Below are 24,077 nucleotides of genomic sequence, written 5' to 3' on the forward strand. Positions count from 1 at the left end.
CTCAAGGGAAATCATTTTCAACATCGTGCATCGTTTACAATGTTGTCTAATGTGTACACACTTTCAGGGCCGGTGCAAGCCTCTCTCCCCCCCCCCCCCCCCCCCGCCCCAGGCAAATCCTCCGCCCGCCGCCCGGTGCCCCCCCCCCCCCCCTGCGCGTGCTTCGGGGGGGGGGGGGGGTTGATAGTTAGGCAAGTAAGCAGCCAATAATATACTGCAAATTTACCCATGTTTTCGGTACTGAGGAGGTTACAATACTACTATAACACTATAGTTTTACAAACAAAGGGGATACATTTTACCCTAGACTAATAAGCCTCAAGCAGAACAAACGGTGTGTGTATGCAGCAATTATCAACTGTCATTTATTAACCCCTTGAGTGGTGGATTTTCTTGAGGCAGGACAAACCTACCAAGGCAGGTTTGACCAGCCCCAATAATACTCACCACTCAAGCTGCAGCCACTACCTTCTGCAGCAACCCCTAGGGAAAGTTCGGGGCAGCCCTGGGGGGTGGGGGTGGAGGGGGGGTTCTCGGGAATGCTCGGCCATTTGGACATTGGTGTGTTTGGAACACATAACACCAGAGCACTCCTGAGCATCAACAAACTTTCACAAGCAGTGGCTGAGGGGAGCATCGGCAGCGTGGACCAGTGGCGGAAGCACTTGGCATGCGATCGTAGACCAGTGTCATGGGGGAGGTTCTGCAGCAGGGACAATTAGGAGGGGGGGGGGGGGTGCTGCACCTCTGGAGGCACCACTGGCGCACACCTGCTTATCAGTGTCATGCCTGGAAAATTACCGGGAGAAGCGGTTAACAATCTTTGTAGGAACCTAACATGCACTAGTCACATGTATATTAAAATGGATACACATGGACTCAAATGTAATGTGCGTATGTTTTAAGTAATTAGAAAGCTCTACAGCAGGGCTGGGCAACACCGGCCCTCCAGATGTTAATGAACTACACATCCCACGATGCTTTGCACTAGTTTTGCTATGTGGCCATGCTTAAACTGATGCAAGGCATGCTGGGATGTGTAGGTCATCAACATCTGGAGGGCCGGTGTTGCCCAGCCCTGCTCTACAGGGCTCCTAATTACTGTATGTTTAAATGTAAAATGTAAATAATGTGCTGTACTGAGTTGTAGGAAGTATAGAAATGGTTATTTAAAGCTATAGTAACATATAGAATTTTTCTTTTCCTAAGATGGTCAACTGTCAGAATTTCAACCATGTGAATTTCCATATGGAACTTACCCAACCTTAACTGCTGCCTAACCTTAACCCTAATCCTAACATCAGTTAAAATCACTGACATTCTAAATATATAGGAGGTACCTTATCTGTCTACACCAGGGGTAGCAACTCCAATCCTCGAGAGCTACCAACAGTGCACGTTTTCCAGCTCACCTCGCAGGTGCACAGCTGTACTGATTACTCACTGACACATTTTAAAAGATCCACAGATGGAGCTAATTACTTCACTTGTGATTCTGTGAGATGACATGGAAAATGTGAACTGTTGGTAGCTCTCGAGGACTGGAGTTGGCTACCCCTGGTCTACACTTTATCACTTTCCAAAGCTTAGGACATCTTCCCTATATTTACATAGATGCACTTTTATACATCTATGTATAACAAATGTCATAGAATACTTACCCTGATATAGTTGTATATAGGCTTCACCGAGTGCAAGTGGCTAATGAACCAATGCAAATAAATCACAAGGTCTTCTAGAGTTACTAAATGAATAGAGTTCTTTTGTCCGGTTAGTAAGTGCTCTCTGGCGATTGACAGTCTTTGTGCTCTCTGTACAGCATCATTGTATTCCTTCATGATGTATCCAACCTGCTCCTGTACGTGTAAAAGCAATGACATGAAAATAATCATTCAGAGCGTTAGACAGTGCAGTAGGATACATTACACCTTTACAGTGATGACTAGAGACAGGATTATATGCATTTGCATATTTGCATATGCATTTGCATATTTTGCCCATTCTCACTGGTTATTGCATATTTTACCTAAAATCTAGTATTGGTGCATATTTTAGGCCCCATCCCCTTTCCACCCATGAGTCAAAGCACTGCTTTGCCCGCTGCTGCTGGCCAGGTAGTGGTAGAGTGTGCAGGCTGGGGCAATATGTGCACAGTGTGGGGAACCTTGGATGTACTATATGTCTGACACTGCTCTAGGCTGCCAATCCATGGTGATAAAAGTCAGTCGGGGCAGATGCCATTACGAAGCTCCTGAACCTATGCCTGCCCTTGGCCTGGGACTTTACACCAAGAGACAGACTTCTGCAGCAGAGGAGGCGGGCGGAAGGGTTGTGACATCAAGCGTTGCGGAGGAAATGCCATGTCAAAATGAGTATGCGGCGCAGGGAGGAAGCCTACCACTGCGCCGCCCTCACACGCTAGTATGCTGACATTTGATCCATCAGCGCTGAAAATGAGGGTCCGTGTACTTGATGCAAGAAGAGTTTTGGACGCTGCAGTCTGCTGTAGCAGCCAGGAAGAAAACAAATCCTGTGTACAGCACTAGACATCTGCAGATGCTGTGGGCCTATTTTTGAGGTTTATTTGCAACTAATTTTATGCTGATTTTTAAATAAACAAGTTAAATATTACTTTTTTTATTATTTAATGTAGCATATTTTAACACTTTTTATGCATATTTTAAGTATTTTTCATGCATATTTGCATGCATATTTCAAGCTTTTTTTGTTGCATACAGTATAATCCTGTCTCTAGTGATGACACATAGATTATGCCCTAACATACTGCACAGGTTTCCACAGTAGTAACTAATTTCATTCTCTAACCTCAAGCTGCCTTGTCTGCCATCAGCTGTTATGTTACACGCTAACCTCCTAATATCTATTTGTTGCTGCCATCTGTGACATTAATGTATTTGATTGTTTTCTTTGCACACCAGAAAGCAAACAATATAGACCACACAAAGGAAAGCAAATATATTTTGTTTTGGACCACAGTACATGAAACACATCATATACAGTTGTCATGCTCACGACAAGTACACATCTCTTACCTGATACTGCGCATAGCACTGCTCCATGACACATGTATGGCGACAGAACCTCTTCCACCTCAGCATGTGCAAGTATTTACTTCGGACTAACTGAATAATTCTGTCTGAGAAAAACTTAGACAGAGATATAGGATTTATCACCTCAGTACATAAGCATGCCAATAGGTATATTCCATAAGAAAAATATATTTTGATAACAAAGATATATGCAGAGTCAGACAAAGTGATTTACAGGTTACAGCTGACCTCTATGAAAAAGTGCCATGGCAACCAACACAAATGACAATGGCAGTCAATTACCATAATTTCCACAGGCAACCGATTTACTAACTAATGTTAACGTGAAAATTCACTGTTGTATGCCATAAATACCTGCATGTGGAATGCCATAACACCCAATGTATGTCCGTCTACAGTCAAAACCAGTGGCAGGTTTTACCTATGAGAAGCCATCCCCAAGAAAATCCACCATTTGTGCCTGGACAGGCTTCACTGTGACTAGTTGTGACTTCCTAATGTGTAGATGTATGTATGCGTGGGTACTATAAAGACACATATACGCCCCTCCCCTTCACCCTGGCGTTGTAATGATGGTTCCTCAAGATTCTTTTTGTCAGCTTTGGCACAAATGTTCCAAGGACATCCCCAGGTATATATAACTGATATGATGTGGTAAATGTACAGTATATTGATAGTGACTGGAATTCCTCAGGATTCACAACTCCACCAACCCAAGACAGGCACTGCTGCAAGTGCTCCAGCACACAGCTTGGTATCCACTGCTGATGGTAAATACTGGCTTGCAGATGTAGGCTGTTTTTCTGGGTGGGTTGAGGTGTATTCAACAGCAAGCAACACTACATCCAATAATTTGTATGCAGATATATGGCGAAATTCAATACGCCCTGTTAAGCTAATGGGTGAAATGAGTAGTAAAAAGAATATAGGGGGAGTGGAAGTGAATTGCGCTGCTGGTATAAACAATAATTATTTATTTAGAACACACTGGTATGGCTGATTAAAGATGAATGCTGGACACACTGTTACTTTTGTAAATTTTATAGAAAGAAAATATAAAAACAACAGTACATACATATACACTTAATCTATTATATAAAAAACAATACTAAAAAATTTTTTATCATGAATTGGGGATCCCAGTAATGAAAGCTGTAATAGCTTTTATGAGGTTCAGCAATATAAAGTGATTCAGCAAGATTGTGCAAAAATATGCTTTGATTATGATTTGCTATATCAGATAGGACCGGGGTAGAAAGTCAGATTCAAGCACAATGTGCGTGTTGGTTTACCGGTAATAGGAATTTGCAAGAGGAAGTTTACAGTCACAGATTTTGTATAATGCTCACCCTATTGCGGGGTTCTCTCCAGCGAGTGGTCCCAATAGTTTGGGGGTAGAGCTCCTTCCAGATGTAGCTAGTACTCCTCTCGGCAGCGCGCCGGTGTTGCCTGCTAGTAGTCAGGGACGGATACACCATCTTGGCCACGGCGGTGAAGGAGTAGCTTCAGCAGTGGATGGATTGCTCTGCTGTGTTAAGCCAAATTAATTGTCCCTCACTGTAGTGTGGAGAGCGGCTGGTGCAAACAGCTGATTGCCGGCAGCGGGGGGGGAAAGCTGCACTTCAGCTGATAGTGGATACGAGGTCTGCAACGAGCCCGGGGGTGAGCCTGTGATGTAGTTCTCCCGGTCAGTGTGGAGCGGCTTGATGGAGCGGCGTGGAAGCAAGCTGCACTTCAGCTGAGAATCAGGCTGGAAGTTGGCTGAGTGGGTCTCCAATACAGGTGTAGTGATGACGTCAACGCGTTTCGTTCTCGTAGTCGGATGGGAACTTTTTCAAGACGAGTGACTTTGCTCATGTAGAGACTTTATTTATAGGCATGAAATTGCTTTATTATCCAATTAATCAAGTAATCAATTGGGCCAATTTATATTTCTTTACAGCAGAAAAAGTATAATACTAAAATAATAAAAATCAATAATAGATATGGCTATTTATATTGTAAACAGTGTGTCCAATGAACATATGTCTTACATATAGAATCAATATACATACATATATGCTTTGATTAGGGTAATAATATGTAATTAAGGTAAAATGTGGTTGCTTTTTATGCCCCGTACACACGGGGGAGATATATTGCTCAGCAATATGTTGCTAGCAATATTTTGCTGAGCAATATATTGCTGAGTGTCTCTCCTGTTCATCAGCGACCAGAGATGGTCGCTGATAATCAGGAGACTCTGCCGGGGGAAGAGGCAGGGAAACAGCTGATGGCAGGAGCAAGCTCCTGCGACCAGCGACCATCAGGGGCTGCACACGGGAGTGCGCACTCGGCGATTCATCGCCGACAGCACACACAAATCACTGGCAATATGGTCGCTCAGCGACCATATTCCCAGCGATATGTGCTGAAATTGCACCCGTGTGTACGCACCATTAGTGGTACATACAATAGACATTCAACACGGTATATAGTCATATGTCGCATCATTTCGAGGTGGTTCTTCCCAGCTCCACTTCGGCCCACACTCACCCCCTGTCTGAAATGAGTAGTATCCTCTGCCTTTAGCACCTAGTTTTCTGTGGCTTTTTATTTGTGTCTGTTCAGATGCATAAAAAAATTATATGTGCTGCCTAAAGGCTCACTACAGGACCAAATGAATAGCCACAGGGGATAAATTAGCTTACGGTAACCTCAGCTAATTGAATTTCCCTATATTATACCTAATGTAATTTTCTCATAACAAGGTACACCTTTCATGAGGCTTATAATAATAGCAATCATTTTATGTGTATATTGCTTTTTTTCTTGTAGGACTCAAAATGGAGGAAATCAATTGTTAGGAGTGCCGCCAGCCAGCAGATTGAGCCCAGCGCAGCGATTCAATTGTAGCTCTGTTCTGACATGATCAGCTGTCGGTGCCAGCATCTCACCTCGCACCCCCTGGAGGTGCCAAGCTGAAATTAGCACAAAGTGACATTTTTGAGACTTTGCACGTCACGCTCCTCGGTTTTGTCAACCATAATGAGCACGATCAATTGCATCAATTCAAAAATCGCCCCACGATCTCCTGTCAGTTTAGACAGGAGATTGGGGGGGGGGGGGGGGTGATAAACAATTGAATTCCCCCAAAGTCTTATAAAATATGTATTTTAATAGATGTGTGAATTGATGGGATTTACCATGTCAATTGGGAAAATAGAGATACAATGGGACAGGTAAAAACCATCTTAAAGAAATTTTCAGACAAAAACAGGCAATTGTGTTGCTAATGGAAATTTACATTTTCTGTTTGAGATTTTATTTAAAATTGCTTTATGTTATTGTTTCTCCACAAAGTTTTTGAATTAACTTTACTGTGAAGTATCTTATTTCCTTAAGTAATTAACTATAGCAGATTCAATAAATTGTGACACAAAACCAGGACCCATTGAAGGAGTTTGTCAATTTCTAAACCAAGGAGACAGTATAGATATGAAAATGCTGTAGTTCTACAATCAGGGGAAGCCCCTTACCAAATACTCCAACAGCTACAGAGGTCTGATATCCTGTATATCTTGATTCAAACATCACAATGCAAAAAAAAGGTAACACCTAAATATGCTGACACAGTGGAGTATGCCAACAAAAATTATAGTGTTCTTTTACTTTTAGAAAGTAATGTGGATTAGCTGGGTGTTAAGGTGCATACACACTGGGCGTTTCTGACCTTTTGACCATTGACCTTGCCATTGTCAACCTATTGCTTGTGTCGACCTTCCAACTCTGTTGACCATAGCCATGTCGACCTATTGCATGTGTCGACCTAAGCCATGTTCACCTTCAGTGGTCAACCCAATGCATGTCGACCCAATATGTGTCAACCTAATGACCCTATACCTTTTAATGCGTATGGTTAATGGTCAAGGGCACTTATCCTGGTTTACTCGCAAAAGCAAATTCCTTTTGAAATGGATGAAACCATGTGCACTGCAGGGGGGGCAGATGTAACAGGTGCAGAGAGAATTAGATTTGTGTGGGTTATTTTGTTTCTGTGCATTATTTTTACACTGCAATATAGATCTCACTTTGAAGTAAAACCCCACCCAAATCGAATTCTCTCTGCACATGTTACATCTGCCCCACCTACAATGCACATGGTGTTGTCCATTTGAGAATGAATTTGCCTTTGCAAGTGAACCAGAATAAGGGCCAATGGGGGTTATTCTGATTCTACGCAGCAAGGCTGCGTTTGTATGAGAACTGATGTTTTTGTTCTATGCATTTCTGCGCATGTGCATACACAGGGTGCGTGCACCCATGGCGAACAGACTGTTCACTGGGAGCACGCAGCCAGGACAGCAGACGGGGGGTGGAGAGGGGCGTGGGGTGTTCTCATGCTAATTAGGCCATCACCGGATGACAGCTGCCCGCTCATTTCCTTCCCAGTGTGCATGCATATGTAAGTGACTTGAAAATCATTTTTATATGCGTGCACCCTCCACATATTTCGATGGTCGGCAACCATCGACAGATGTGGGAGGTTCCCCCTGCCCTACTGTGTAACATCCATTCACAAACACCTGCGTGTGAATCGCCCTTACGAATGGGTGTAACCAGCCAACCATTTGCAAGGTGGGGTTTGGTGGACTCACAAGGCTGCAAATTCGCAGCCTTGCGAATCAACCCGAATAACCCCAATGTGTAGTAACAGACACATTCTAAACAGTGGATATTGGATATAACAGGTAAACATTGTCTACATGTTTGAGGGTTTTGAATACAGAATGATATTTTATCCAATGTGATATTTAAACTTAGTCACCTGATGCAGAAGGAGAGGCAGATTGTCTTCATTGTACTCTCTTCTTAGACAGCTTTCCAGCTCTCTCTGCATGACATCAGCCTGAATAACAATTGGTTTTGCTGCTGCCACCTTTAACCAAAGCAAGATCATTTAGAATGTAAAAACTTACATTACCAAGCACATAAAAGACAAAAATCAATTATACTAAAGGGAAAAAAACATACTGTGTAAACACACTCTGGACCTTATTCTGGTCCACAGGCAACACTGCAAAATTCAAACACCCCCCCCCCCCCGCGCGCGATCCCCGGCTCACATGCGAATGGATGGATATTTTGGGTGCGGGGCGAAATCACCGACCATCAAATGATCTTTCTAGCGCTCGCAGATGTAATTCACCTCTATGGTGTCTTACATTTGCGAGCACCCTGTGTGGGAAGTGGGCAGGCAGCTGACATCCGCCAAACCCCGCACCTGCATCACTGGCCCATTACCATGGGAATGCCCAGCATTTTCATGGCAACACCAGAATCACCCCCACTGTGTCCACATTGTCCAATGTGGAACTTCTTTGAGCTACAACTTGTCCATTATAACAAAACGTAGCTAAAGGAGAATCTCGTATGCAGGTGATATGATGATAAAGTGGAGTAACTGGTTTTAATGCAAAAATACATAGATCTTGTGAAAAGCCTCATACCAATGTATTTTCCCAGGACTTATCACGGCAAAATTTGGAATTTTTCACAGATTTGGTTTGCATACCTCACCAATTCCCGATAAGCGCTGACAGCAATAGATAATTCTCTCTTTTTTGGGGGCACAACTTATTAAAATATAACTTTTAATTATTTATACATACAAAATTGGTTGGGAGCCAACTATTGAAACATAAACACACATACAACACAGAACATGCACAATGTCAAAAAAATAATAACAAATTGTAGCCCTTGCTCTGAATATTTTTGATCGGAAGCAGGGGGGCTTAAAATTGTATAATGGCGAACTAGCGATATATATTTCTTGGTGTTAGAATATGCCAATTGCCAGAACTAAATCAAGCAGTAATTAAAGCACAAAATGATACAAATAAAACAAGTGCTACTGCTGTCTGTAATATATCTTGCAACAGTTGTAATAAATGAGTAGACCACAACAAGTTGCTATAAATTAGTGCAACAAATGTATAATTACTCCTTATTATTCTAAGCACAATATGGTTGTCTAAATGACAGAAGGAGCAAAGAAAACACATGCAACAGTTGTAATGAATAAATAAACTGCAACAGTTTCAATGAATTAGTATAACAAAGTTACCATTGCTCCTAATTATTTATACACTGTATTATTGTCAGTATGACAAATGGAGCAAAGAATGCACATTCAAAGAAAACTTAATTATATAATAATGATCTCTTAAATGAGTTATTCTCTCTAATTATATTATATTGATAATAAGTTATTCGTTTAAATATGAGAGAAATTGAGCTGGCACCACTAAGAAATTAATATTAAGTTATCAATACAGGTTGAGTATCCCCTATCCGAAATGCTCGGGACCACGATCATTCCGGATAGGGGAATTTTTCGGTTTTTAGAATATTTTTTTTTAGGCTTACTTACCTGTCCCCCGATGGTGTCCGGTGGTCCCTCGGCATCCATGCAGTCCCCGGGTGTCCACAGCAGGCCTTCGGCATCTTCTCCAGGGCCTCCAGCGGTCCCAGGAATGCATTGCGCGGGTGTGCGCGCGCACCGGTGACGTCACCGGCGCGCGCACACACTCGCGCAATGCATTCCTGGGACCGCTGGAGACCCTGGAGAAGATGCCGGAGGCCTGCTGTGGATGCCCTGGGACTTGGTAAGTATGAAAAGAGGGTTAGGGGGGTAAAAAAAAAAATTCGAATGATTCCAAAAACCACGGGTTTTGGAATAATTCGGATAATGGATGCACGGATACAGGATACTCAACCTGTATTTATTTCTAAAAGCACTTGTACAGAGGCGTACCTAGATATTCGTAGGCCCCATAGCAAAAGTTTGTAAGGGCCCCTTATTTAGCAACTGATGGTGATAAATGTATGTAAAACATATTAGTTAGACAGCAAAGATGGGCCTCCTTAAGCTCTGGGCCCCATAGCAGCTGCACCCCTTGCACCTATGGTAGTTACGCCCTTGCACTTGTATCATTGGTTAATAGCACAATTGTTTGATTGGACAAATTGGATCCAATTATTGCAGTAGAATACGTCATCCGAGGACATTTTCGGCCAATATGCAGAGAGAAAGAAAGAGAAAGTCTCCTGCTGCTACTACTGCTGCTTGCTGGGGTATATGTCTTTGCCAGTGTGGCAAGTGAGCAAGGTGCATGCTGGTTAATTGCGCAGGTACTTGTGTAGTTTCATCGCGCCAGATGGTTATCAACGCTTTAAAACAATCAAATGGTAGATTATGTTACCATTACAGTGGAGTATAATTACTATGAAGATGTACTGTTAAGCTAACAATCTAACTGGTACCCTGGGGGAGAGAGACTTGCTAGAACCTGGGACAAGAGAATAATGCATCAGTGCGAATGCACGCGACCATGTGAATGGACCAGAATAAAGTCCTGAATGTCCACAATTTACACAAAACTTTCAGTCAAGATATATCTGTACACTTCTAAACTCTCCATCCATCCATCCATCCTTATGTACATTTTATGTGTGATTTTACCTGTAATCCTCTTTTCAGAATCATCTCTCTCTCATTTCTGAAGAACAGAACGTCCTTTGGTATAGGGACAGAACTAGAAGAAGCCCAAAAAATTTTTGTTAGCACCTGGGAAATGTAATGATTCAATACATAAAGTGACACCGACAGACGTGTACAGAATTGTATTACTTTTTTATTCAGCAGAACACCTGTACTACTATTAATATTGATCGATTTATGTATGTTCATGATAAAATGTAAAACTTCTGAATCGATTTTGATTGGGTTTTTCACTGATGAGATCCTTCGATTAACATAGGCTATGAATCATCTCACCATTATGTTACATGTCTTATTAGCAAACAAAATCATCAATGCACCGAATTGTCTCTGTTGTCTTGCCATAGAGCACAGGTTCCCTAAGTCGGTCCTCAGGACCCCACACAGTGCATGTTTTTACAGGTCTAGTCACAGAATTAAGTGAAATAATTAACTCCACCTGTGGATCTTTTAAAATGTGTTAATGAGTAATGAATGTACCTGTGCACCTGCCAGGTGACCTGGAAAACGTGAACTGTATGGGGTCCTGACAACCGGGTTTGAGAACCACTGCCATAGAGCATGTAAAATGGGGGTCACAGTCACATATGGGAAATTGAGGGGGGGGAGTAATGGTACACATGGGTAAGGAAGCGGGACCATTTGTCTACAGCAAAAAGATTGACAACCATTAGGTCGACACCATTAATAAGACAAGCAGAAAGGTCGACATGCCAAAAGGTCGACATGCAAAAAGGTCGACACTGCCATTAGGTCGACAGTGTCTAGGTTGACAGTCAAAAGGTGGATATGGGGTTTTTCACTGTTTATTGACCCAAATGTCGACACATTCGACATGGACACAGTTTGAAGTAAACCGCAGCCCCTCGTATCGCTCGCAATGCTTCCGGCACGGTGCCTCGCTACGCTCAGCACACTATTTTATTCTGGCACCTCGCCCTAGTGGATGGTAGGGCATGAAATACCGCCTTTCGGCACATGTCAGCTCAAAAAACAGTGAAAAACCCCATGTCGACCTTTTGACTGTCAACCTAGACACTGTCGACCTAATGGCAGTGTCGACATTTCAGCATGTCGACCGTTTGGCATGTTGACCTTTTTGCATGTCGACCTTTTTGCTTGTCGAACTAATGGGTCGACCTAATGGTTGTCTATCTTTTTGCTGTAGACAAATAGTCCGGATACCCATGGGTAATGGGGCACATAATAATTGCGCACTCCCTGTCAATAAGGAACATTTTTATTTTATTCAGGTGCAGTAACACAATTTGCAATGGTATGCACTGGTAGGGGGGGGGGGGGGCAAGGGCGATAACAGTCAGTATGCTATGGAGCTGATAACGTTTGCCCATCATCTGCATATCTCTGTATGCTGCTTGTGGATGTCTAAGTAGGTTTCTCACTGGCAATTACATCTAATATTCCATATGTTGGACAGGTGACCTGGCACATATTCCATAACTTCTGACTAATTTAACCATAGTGCTTTTATGTAGCCTGCAATGAGTTAATTCATACACACACTATGTGGGTTATTCTAGGTGAATTGCACAGGGGAGCGATTTCTTGAGACCGTGCACTTAGGCACATGTGCAGCCTCTGTGTGTGAGTGTGATTGTTTGCCGGCTGCTCGCACACAGCAGTGTGGGTGGGGGGTGTGGGGCAGCGGGCTGTCATCGTGACCATGGGAACACCCAGCGTTTCATGGGCATTCCCATGGAAATTTGCCTGTGACGCAGGTGCGGGGGGTGGGCAGCTGACATCAGCGGATGTCATCTGCCCGCTTGCTTCCCGCACAGGGCGCTCGCAGATGTAAGACACCATTGAATGAATTTACTCCTGGCATGCAAAGGGGGGAGGGGGGGCATTCATGCGGGCGCCGTTTAGAATTTTGCAGCTTTACGGGTAAACCAGAATCACCCCATATATTCAGCTGTTTTATCCTACCTGTAGGCTCTTGTAGGCGTGCCACGGAGTACCCCATTCTCTTCTATCTCAGTCTTCAGTTCTGATAGTTGGGCAGCTAATTCCTTCTCCAGAGACTGGATCTTATCACTAGAAGAGACTCTGTACACCTCACTCATTTTCTGAGCTTTAACAAAAAAAAAGACAAATTACACATTAAACAAACAAACAAACAAAAACCCCAGATAAATGAAATCTTACTATTAAAAGTACAGTTGAGTGGTGTATCAATAATTATACATACCTGCTGGCTGCCAGCCCCATTATTCCAGTGATTTATTTGAAAATATGGCGCTGCTGTTATATGTTTGAATAAGTCATAAGAAATGTCATAAGAAATGTGACAATATGCCATGGGGTCAATCTTAATCTGTGCCATGCACTTGCAGGTGCAAGTGATTGCGATAGCGGACACTTTGCAGAGGCCGGGATTCACACAAAAGTGCTCACTGCCGTGTAAGGCTCCGGACACTTTTTGTGTGAAGTGAGGTTGAATTAAGGTGCTATTGCTAGCATTAGACTGCCCAGGAATGGCACATTACATCCTTCACAATGAATAGGATTGACAACTATATTTTGAAAAATTGTGACAGAAAGATGCACATGTGTAGAAGGTTGTGGCCAGTGCCTGTTTGTATCTATTTTTCAGGGAGGACAGGACTGGCAGAATTCTGCACACTGGTTGCTCCTGTCTTAAAACACAATTGCTAGAATTAAAAAACAGTATACCTCCTAACATGCGGGATATTTAACTCAGGGTTGCCTAACTCCCAGAATGGCCGGGAGGGTCCCTAAAATCGGGTCCCCCTCCTAGCCCCCTGGAAAGGTGGGCAACCCTCCCGGTTTCTGGGGGATCCACATCTGAAGAAGGACCACTGTTCCGAAACATGTTATGAGGATGCCAACACGCAGGAGGACAATATATCAGATCTGGGTCTCCATCTAAGCCTGTGCGGTGGTGCGCACCTTTATGCTATATCCCGGGACATACCATCTATAGCACCACAGCCCACCGCACCACCTTGGAATGGTGAGATTGAGCCTTGATTGCCCCGTCATGTTATGGTTGTATAACATTATATTATTGTAACAATCTATTGCATTTGCACTTTATTGAAAAAGATTTGTCTTTATGTGAAAAATGTTTTATGTCTTGATGTTTTAAGTGTCAAATAAATTCTTTTCTGGTTTACAAAAAATAATTCCCTTATTTGGGTCCAGAAAAAGTTTTTTATCCACTAATCCAGTATAAGCGCCATTCAGGGTGACCACCTCTTTTCTCTTTACACCTATATAATGAGTGACATGGATACAGTTTTATTGGGGACTGTGGGGCACATGGAGACATACACACAAATATATGAGGGGATGTGGATACTTATAGAGCACTAGTAATCCCACTCAATGCAAAAGCTTCAAAAGCTAGTCTGCTACCATTACCTCCATGTTGAGTAAGAGAGAAAGAGATGTAGTTTCACTCACTGCCAACAGATGGCAGTGTTTCGAAGACACACGGAGAGAGAGAGAGAGAGAGAGAGAGAGAGAGAGAGAGAGAGAGAGAGAGAGAGAAAGAAATTGTAGGGGCTCTGCACTCACTAAATTACCTGATATTAATAAAAAGTGGGGATTTAGCTCATGAATTGATCAATGCATTTAAGTCGGGTGTGGTATATTTCACCGACAGTCGGGATTCCGACAGTCATTACTCAGACATTGGAATCCTGACTGCACAGCGGGGGGAGCGCAATGAAGCCCCTTGCGGGGTCGCTGTGCATGCCACACTGCGGGCCACCTATTTTATTCTCCCTCTATGGGGGTCGTGGACCCCCACGGGGCAGCAGTCGGGATTCCGACGTCGGAGTAATGACTTTCAGAATCCCGACTGTCGGGGAGCCATCCGGCACCCATTTAAGTCTCCTGCCCCCTTCACAGGACCCCAATTTTCTGCATGTCCTAACACTATTGCTAAATATTGCTTCAATACACATAGCTATCACATTAATGTTTGATTCCAGCCAAACCCTAATGCTGGCCATACACTGCAAAGATATTGTGTACGAATGCACAATTTAAGGCCCCCATACACTAGCAGATTTTGGTCAGATTTCAGCCAGATCAGTCGGATCTGGCCGAAATCGGACCAAAATCTGCTAGTTTTGATGTCCCCTCAGATCCGATGCGCGGTCCCGTGCGCATCGGATCTGCGTCGGGTGGTCGGACCTGCTGCACGTCCGACCACCCGACTTGGGACCTAGTGGGGCGGTGCGGCGGTGGAGGGAGCAGGGGGGGCTGGGGACGCTGCGGGGGACACAGGCGGCATAGAGCCGGCCGGGAGCTGTCAGTAATGAATAAAAAAAAAAAGCCCATACAATGAATGGGCGGCCTGTGATTGGCTGAGCGCTCTCTCAGCCAGTCAGCAATTGGCTGAGAGAGCGCTCAGCAGCCAATCACAGGCTGCCCATTCATTGTATGGGCTTTTTTTTTTATTCATTACTGACAGCTCCCGGCCGGCTCCCCCTGCCCGGCTCTATGCCGCCTGTGTCCCCCGCAGCGTCCCCAGCCCCCCCTGCTCCCTCTACCGCCTCAACGCTGTCCCCCGCAGCGTCCCTAGCAGCGGGGGACACAGACGTGTCCCCAGCAGCGGGGGACACAGACGTGTCACCAGCAGCGTCCCCAGCCCCCCCTGCTCCCTCTACCGCCTCGCACAGATGCTGTCCCCCGCAGCGTCCCCAGCCCCCCTGCTCCCACCTCTGTAGCCCCCCCCCCCCCCCCCCTGCTCCCCGGGTTTTTTACATGTGATAAATCGAGACGATTTATCACATGTAAAAAATGGCACATCAAGTGCCAATCTAATCAAGCTCCCCCGGGGAGCAGCCGGGGAAGCTCAGGGGGAAGTCGGGGGCGACTTGTCCTAAGGACAAGTCGCCCTAGTGTATGGGGGCCTTTAGACATGTCATGCAATTGATTGTGTGCACATTGGGGCAGATGTATTAAGTCTTAACAAGAGATAAATGCAAGTGTGATAAGGAGAGATAAACGTCCAGCCAATCAGCTCCTACCTGACTTTTTTCAAACACAGGCTGTAACATGGCAGTTAGCAGGTGATTGGCTGGACATTTATCTCTCCTTATCACCCTTGGATTTATCTCTTGTTAAAGCTTAATACATCTGCCCCATTGTGTGGTATATTGCTTTGATGCACATTCCCACGGGTTGAGAGGTCGATCCTCAGATCATATGTGCTGCACATCTCAGTAGCGCACGCAGGGGGGGTTTCTGAGTACACAGAACACCCCCCCAGGAGTCTAAGGGACCTAGCCTGTAAGCTGAGGGTCCCCTCTTTCCATGGGTACAAGAATTTTAAAAATCGGCCCTTGGGAACCGGAGATATCTGACGTCAAAGCAGTGGTCCCCATCCAAGCCTGTTAATTGCTCTTCCCAGTCAGATATTTCAGGTTCTGTCTAACTTAGAGTTTTTCTGAGGGTATATTCCAAAAGCTGGGACTCTCCCTCTTTGAAGGATACTAGTAGCTTGTCTCTACTGTGCCCAGAACCAGTGATATCAGCCTTCCAGCAGCTGGTTACTGCTCCAGCTCCACACACCTGGTATGTAGTTTTATATTCTCATTGGCAGATTGCTCTGCCTCCTGAACTCTCATCCCCTAGTCCCAAATACCATTTGGTAGGTGGGATTCTCCAGTTTTTAATTCCATTAAAATCTTAGAAATCTATATCTGGGAACTGGAGATATCTGCAGTCAAGCAAGTTGTCCACCCACCAGGAAATTATGAATAAGCCTACTCCACTATACACCCCTCCTCTGCATATTAAACATCCTCTACCACCCTGGAAGTTATGTATCAGGGCCCCTTTATTCAGCCCAATGCCCCCTTCTCCCACTCCATCTCCCACCATCTGTGCAGTAAAGGGGTGAATTAGTGGAAATTACTGATCCAGGCCCTATATGCTGAGCGGTTGATATAATACCACCTACCACCCGAGGACATCAAAGCTTCCCCCACCCCTACCACTGGAGGATCGGTAGGTGCCCCAATACATTGCTATGCCCAGGGGTCTACACTGCTGTTGAGGCCCCTATATGTATGTATGTATGTATGTATATATGTGTGTGTGCATATATATATATATATATATGTTATTATTATTTATATACATTTGGTCTATCTATAATGCTTATCGGCATATACTGGGTCACCTAAGTGTTCATCTCCGTGCTTTGCTCCGCCCCTCTGGAAACCCCCTTCTGAAAATCCTGCGTTTGCCACTGCATCTGATCAGTCGTTATTGGGTGCAGATCCTGAGTTGTTTTTTGCATGTGATCGGTCGTTCAATGGATCGTACGACCGGCCTCATTTGACTGGCAGTTTCCAGGACATTCCCACCTTAGGGCTGCCAGGGAATTTAAGGGAAGCCATGACACAATCAGAATCACAAGATGGTCGTTGTAGTGTATGGCCTGAAGTCCCCCCTCTAGTGCCCTAAACACCCCCCCCCACACACACACACACACACACACACACACACACACACACACACTTCTCTGTGTGACACTAACCCACACTGCATATGTGAGTTTAGTGTATGTATATATATATATATATATATATATATATATGTATGTATGCGCTCATGCTACTTTATACAAGGATAAAGCATGTCACTCTCAAAATGTGTATTATTTTGTTTCATATCTGTATTGCTAGATGTAAAAGTTAATATATTTCAAGAACTGTACTTGCCGAAAATTTGAGATCCAGCACAGATCAAGGACGTGACTCGCAGCAAATATTGGTTTGAGCAGCAGTGATGGCTTTTTTTCTTGTTTCCTAACTACGATTTGTTCATGCTGTGAGGAGAGCTGACTGCACCAGGCTGAGAAAGCGCTTCCCCGGTCTCCACAGAAACCCATGTACACAATGTATAGTCTGCTGGGACTTGCTACAGTTGTTGCTGATATGAATCGTGAATGGGAAGCCAGCAGGGGGCGCACTGTTTGATTGTATTAAAAAAAAAAAAATCTGTCGTGAATGAATGTCTCTTGGTGAAGTACTAGAACCTGAAAAACATAACTCCAGACATATAAACATAACAGAATATTATGTATCAGACTGCGTGCTGAGTACAATGAGCAAATGTTTTACATTTTTAAATGAGACTGCAATAAAACATACTAGCTATATACCTGTAAAAATGACAGCTTCTGCAATGTACCTTCAGTTTGTGCTGTGAGTGACCGTTATTAGCCTACACACTCTCCACCCCACCCCAGTCCCATTATGCTCCTAACTTCAGTCTCTGTTTTCACAGCTCTCCATATCCAGCCAGATCAGTTTCCCTGCAAAATTTGCTTTCACTTTCTATTACATATTTTAGCACACAAAGGAGTAATTTAGTCCATTGAGTGGCCTCTAGTGGTCACTGATGATACTTCACCCCATAGAAGTGAGGAAGAGTTAGCCGTAGTTAGTTAGTAGTTACAGTATATAGATTATTTCATGACCCCACTTAAGACACTTTTGTTTTGCTATCACAGCAATAGAAATCCCTCAATTGCCATAAATGATTACTAAAAACTTTTCCAAGAATTGGGGAGTCTCAGGCAGAGGTGGATTTATGCCCCATACAGGGCCGGTGCTAGGGTGTCCGGCGCCCTCCTGCAAACCATAAATTTTGCGCCCTTTCACATTGCCATTGCAACAAGCTGCAGCCTGATTGTGGGAGCGTATGTAAAATGCGATCTCGGGTGCATGTACATCTCAGTGCTGTGTCCGCAAAATGTTGCAGGCACTAAAGGTGCCCATACATGCTGCAAGAATCGCATACGTTATGTGCTAGATCGCATCCTATCACACGGCATGTATGCAATGCGTGTGCAATGCGATCCGAAAGCAGTACAAAAAGTATGTGCAGCACATACTTTTTGTACTGTGCGATGTGATGCCCGCAGGAGCACACATGGCATCGCACGCTGCTATTGCAGCGTGTTTGGCCACCTTTAGGCACATAACCCCACCCATTATTTAAAAAGTGTGTAAATGAATATAAAAAAATCTTCGATTATTAAAAAATGTGTTATAAACATGTATAATAAAAGACTCATGGTTATTTTGCTGTTTAACTCTTGTGCAGTCCCTCCTCTTCTATATGCCTAGGCAGGACGCTGAGGACGCCATTACACCCCTCTCGTGACTGAGGGGAAAAGGAGGGTAGAGAAGGAGGAGGTGGAAGAAGGCAGGAGATAGAGGGGGCAGAGTGTTGAGGACTGGCAGTGGCACTGGCACAGCACACTGAGAAGAGGGAAGGAAGGAGAGGCAGAGCTGTTGCCTGTTCGTCATTTAATTGACAGCTGACAGGCACAGGGAGCAATGGGTAGGGGGCAGATTCGGACATGACATGTCATCCAGGCATTCCCAACCAGCGCTACATGCCTCAGCGCAAGTGTCCGTGAGGAAGAGGGGGCAGGTCGCAGGAGGCGGACAGTGTGTGCGCAGTGCATGGAGCTGCTCAGCCTCTCCATACTGCCGCCCGCTGTCAGATAGGCACTGTGGGCGGCGTGCAGGCTGTGTGCACTCGCGGAGCAGGGAGCAGCTCTTTATACTGCCGCCCACCCACTGTCAGACAGGCGCTGCGGGTGCCGTGCAGGAGGCAGTGACAGTGAGGGCTGAGGCAGCTTTAGCAGAGCAGGGAGGGAGACAGCGCCTTTTCAGCATGGCGCCTCCCTGCTTTGCAGGAGCTGCTGAGTGGGTAGCGCCGGCCCTGGCCCCATATACACAGTGTGATTCTGACTAGCTTTCCATTCCATTTTAACTATATCGTCAAATCAAAATCGAATAGAAAAATAGACCATGCAGGCAAGACTATATAGTACAGATCTGTAGTACAGTATATAGTCAAAATCGAATATTTCCCTTGCAATTCGATCCCGATCGAATCGGGATTAAATAGAAAACAAATTGCACTGTGTGTATGGGGCTTTAACCCTCATGGGGCCCTGGGCAAGATGCAAGTTTGGGGCCCACCTCAAACAATCCATTGCACTATATTTTTTTATGCTGATTGCAGCCAGCAATGATAGATTACCATGGTGCATGCTCAATCTACTGCAATATGCTCAGTTGAACATCGGTATTGCATAAAAATCTGAATCAGTCTCTAGGTCATTTGGAAGTAGGCTTAATACTTGTGTCACATTTAAAGTAAACTGACTGCCCCATATAATGGATGATACCATTTTGTGTGTACAAAATTTGTATACCATCAAATAACATCAAAGGAGGTTTGGGAGTGTGGGCAGGTCCATGTGATGTCTGCGGAAGTAGCTGAATGTTCCTCTAGGAACTTTTTGGGATGACCAGGATACCTGCTGGGCCCAAGCCAGGCACCTAGGTTGCCCTGTGGATAGTCCACTGCTGCACCCAAGCTTTGGCTTGTTTAGGTAACCATAAAGAAAAGGCTATGGGCATTTAAAAGGCAACATATACATATATATTTGGAAGTCCAACAACGCATAGTGACTTGCAGTGGCGTAACTATAGAGGGTGCAGGGGATGCAGCTGCTATGGGGCCCGGGGCTTGGGGGGGCCCGGGGACCTGGCAGGCAATCGGCCTACACCATTTTAAATGTGTTTATTCTAAGTAGTAGTACTGCGGTGTGCGGGTCTGAGGCCGCGTTTTACTCCCTGAGCGGGAGGGAAGGAGGCACTGCCGCTGCACATCCAGTTGCCCATAGGTCAATAGTGAACATAGTGGCCGGAGGGGAGGGCCTCGGGAGAAGCTGCCACTGCCGGGAGCCTCTGGCTGCAGGAGTATAAGGAAGTTCCGCTGGCGCTGCTTCTGGCCGGGTGTCACTGCGTGAAGGGAAAGGAGGAGGTTCCGCTGCTGCTGGTCGCATCCTGCCCTGGGCCTGGAGCTGCCGCTCCACTTCATGGAGGGAGGTGGTGTGGCTGCCTGGAGCTTCTGCTGCTGCCTGGACCCTACCCTATAGCTGCTCCGTGAAGGGGAGGGAGAAGTCTGAGGTGCCGCTGCCGGGAGCTTCTGCCTGCAGTCTGTAAAGACCATGCCATGGAAATCCTCATGGAGGGGATGGAGGTAGGTGCTGTAGCTGCTGGCCGGATGCTGCCTGGACTCGCGCTTCTGCTGCTGCCCGAACCAGAAGCCACTCTCTGGAGCCTGCCTGCAGACAACAGACCTGAGTGATGGTGCGCACCCCCCACACACACACACACACACACACACACACATGCACACCCACCCTTCTGTCTGTTTGACTCTGTCGCCCACTGCACGCCCATCTGTATATATTCCACACCCATCCATCTGTCCCCCCATATTATGGTGCTCTGTACTCTCTCTATGGCTGTGTTAGTCTGTCCTCTATAGCCCCCTGATCCATTTGGTGCTCTGCCCATCTATCTATGTGCCCCCCTCCATCTTTTAGTCTGTGCCCCTATATTAGGATTGTGTCTGTCCATATGCCAATCTTTGTACCCCCATCCACCTGTCATTCTATGCCCCCATATGGTATTTTGTCTGTCTGTCTACCCATCTATGCATAGTTGGTGCACTGTCTATCAGTTCGTACTTGTCCCCTCTTGGCCTAGCCCTCCCCCGTCCGTTGTCTGTCCGTCTAGGTCTCTCTCTCTCTCTTCCCCTGAAACGGTCTCTTTTGCTCACCCTGATACAGTCTGTTTCTCCCCATCTCTCACTGACACTGTCTTGCACCCTCTCTATTTCCTTCTCTCTCCCCCTCTCCCTAACCCCCCCTCTCTCTCCTTGACACCTTTTCTCTCTCCCCCCTCTATCCTTGACACTCTATTACTCTCTTGCTCCCTTTACTCTCCCCCCCCCTTCCACCATAACGGGCATTGTAGTGACAGTGGTAGGGGGGCCCCTTTAAAATGTTTGCTATGGGGCCCTCACAATTCTAGTTACGCCTCTGGTCACTTGTGTAAAATGAGTCCTTCTAAATGTATGTCTGCTTCTATTTCCAAGGGGCTGGACCAATGCTCCAATGTCCCAATGGATTTATGCAGTGGTGGAAGTGGAAATTTTGAAGTGGTGGTATGTAAAAGATAAGAATGAGACTTCCGGTTCCGGCGGCTGCATGGAAGGCTGCTGAGAGGCGCAGCTCCGATAGACAGCCGTCCAAATTACCCTTTACAAGGCTTAAAGCCTCTCCAAACGCAGCTCACTGAGACCCGCTGCACTGCTGATAACCCCCGCCGTATGGACAAGTACTTCTCGGCGATGCCGGGATCAAGAAGCCGCTCACAGAGAGAGAAAACGAAAGGACATAGAGAATCCAAGATGGCGCCCGGACCCTCCGCCAGCGCGTCTCTCCCTGCATCTCCGCTACACAGCCAATATCAATCGGAGGATGATCAGACAGCAGATGACTCGCAGGTACCTGATCCCCTATCCCACGCTACCCCTCTGCTGCTAGCTGACACAGACAGACCAGATGAGACTACCCCTATTACATATGGGAACCTGGCAGCAGCAATGAGATTGGCAATTGGCCCTCTCTTAAAGGAGCAGACTAAAGACATAAACCAGCAAATAGCACAGCTCCAGAGCAGGGTTCTAACAACGGAACACAGGGTGGGGGAAACCTTTGCTCAGGTTACTGAAATATCCAGAGTCACTACTGATCACACTAAAACCATTAACCAGTTACAGAACAAGATCCAGGATCTGGAGAACAGGTCCAGGAGAAATAACCTGCGGCTAGTGGGGTTACCAGAGTCCATAAAAGGACAAGAATTATATGATTTTGTGAGAATCAAGCTACCCACATTACTACAATGTCAAGATAGATGCAATGATCTTGTGATAGAACGCGTGCACCGACTGGGCCCACAGAAACCACAAGAGGGCGCCAGACCACGTCCCATCATTTTCAAAACCTTGAATTACCTTCACAAGGAACTGTTATGGGTTGCATCACGCAAAGTTAGGAATATTACCTGGGAATCGCATAAAATCCTGCTATTCCAGGACTATTCCGCAGAGTTGTCTAAAGCACGCAAAGATTTCTCCCCGATATGCTCATCACTAATACAAGATGGCAGAAAATTTGCGCTGTTGTACCCGGCCCGACTGCGAATCTTTGAAGGCTCCTCCTTTAAAGATTTCCTTAACCCAGATGATGCCAAGGCATATCTACAGGAACAAGCGGGCAACCCGAGATCTCCCCAACACATGTCGGATTGTGACTAACCTGGCAACACCTCTTAGCCATTTATCTCCCTATTGTATGTACACCATCGGCTAATTCGGATTATAAGTATGCACTGGCACTAAGGGCACCTATGCCCATATACACCCTTTCCATTTTTGAGTCTTTTCTTATTACTATTGTCGACTTGTGAGCCACCAGCACCTGTATAGGGCCAAGAGACCCACATACCCAATTGGGTTCAGATGCAGATCGTTGTGGTAAATGCAGACACATGTGATTGACAGCCAATATGGCTCGGTTATCAGTGAAAACCACTACCAATGTTTGCAATGGCTCACTAGTTATGGACAATTCTGTGGTACAAGTTTGCACTGGTTTACAGTCACTTCTCTTGCACCAGATACATCAGGATGCGAAGGTTACTCAGATATGGTTACTATAGAATGTTTGATCACAACTACAGTGAATTGTTGTTTGTTTAAAAATACCAAAAATTTTGGACGGTTGGTACTAGGAGCCAACCCTCTCCAAGCGAATGTCTGGGATATCTATATCCTAGAACGCAGATGATTTCCCACGGAAGTCAATTTAAACAATTTTTCTTGTTTGTATTTGTTTTTATGTGTTTCCCTCCCCCCCTCTCTCCCTCTGACTCTCCTAACCCTTCCCCTCCTCCTTTGGGTTTGGCAAACACGCCAATACTATACTCTACTGCGGTGTATTCTGATAATGAACCACAACTGCCATATCATGCTCTTGCGTTTTCACACATTGAGAAATTAGATGTCACTTAAAATTGGGAGCTGGAACATCGGTGGCATAAACTCTCCGGGCAAACGCAAAAGCATCCTAATTTACCTAAATAAACTTCGCCTAGATGTGATTATGTTGCAGGAGACACACCTGATAGCCAGTGAAACACTAAAACTGGGTGCTCTGGGGTGGAAGATGGTTGCGGCCGCGCCATACACCTCAAAGGCTAGAGGTATAGCCATACTGGTCAGATCTAACCTACCTATACATGTAAATAATGTTACTGCAGACCCTGAGGGCCGCTTTGTCTTATGCCATATGTCTTATGAAACTCAGTCATTTGTTATTATGTCGGTCTATGCTCCTAACGCATATAACAAACCATTCTTTATGAAAATAGTGTCTCTACTCACACCACATACACACTCCCCGATTATCCTGGGGGGTGACTTTAATCTAATTTCATCGGTCATCCTGGATAGGCAAATTACTCCCAAACGCCCCCCCAAACTACCCAAATTTGGAATAACTGCCTTGGCAA

General features: G+C 45.3%; 1 protein-coding gene across 1 annotated transcript in view; it reads right to left on the reverse strand.

Annotated features, from left to right (window-relative positions):
• Positions 1 to 21,301, reverse strand: part of LOC146062941 (uncharacterized) — a 178,428-nt gene extending 157,127 nt beyond the window's left edge. The window contains exons 1-6 of the mRNA XM_083174951.1: positions 21,277 to 21,301; positions 12,565 to 12,709; positions 10,579 to 10,651; positions 7,879 to 7,989; positions 3,054 to 3,167; positions 1,662 to 1,856 (exon numbers count right to left, since the gene is read on the reverse strand). Of these exons, the coding sequence (XP_083031077.1) occupies positions 1,662 to 1,856; positions 3,054 to 3,167; positions 7,879 to 7,989; positions 10,579 to 10,651; positions 12,565 to 12,709; positions 21,277 to 21,301 (663 nt within the window). The remainder of the gene's footprint in view (positions 1 to 1,661; positions 1,857 to 3,053; positions 3,168 to 7,878; positions 7,990 to 10,578; positions 10,652 to 12,564; positions 12,710 to 21,276) is intronic.
• Between the last annotated feature and the right edge of the window lie 2,776 nt (positions 21,302 to 24,077).

The sequence above is a fragment of the Crinia signifera genome, chromosome 3 (assembly GCF_055691185.1).
Source record: "Crinia signifera chromosome 3, ASM5569118v1, whole genome shotgun sequence".
NCBI classification, from domain to species: domain Eukaryota; kingdom Metazoa; phylum Chordata; class Amphibia; order Anura; family Myobatrachidae; genus Crinia; species Crinia signifera.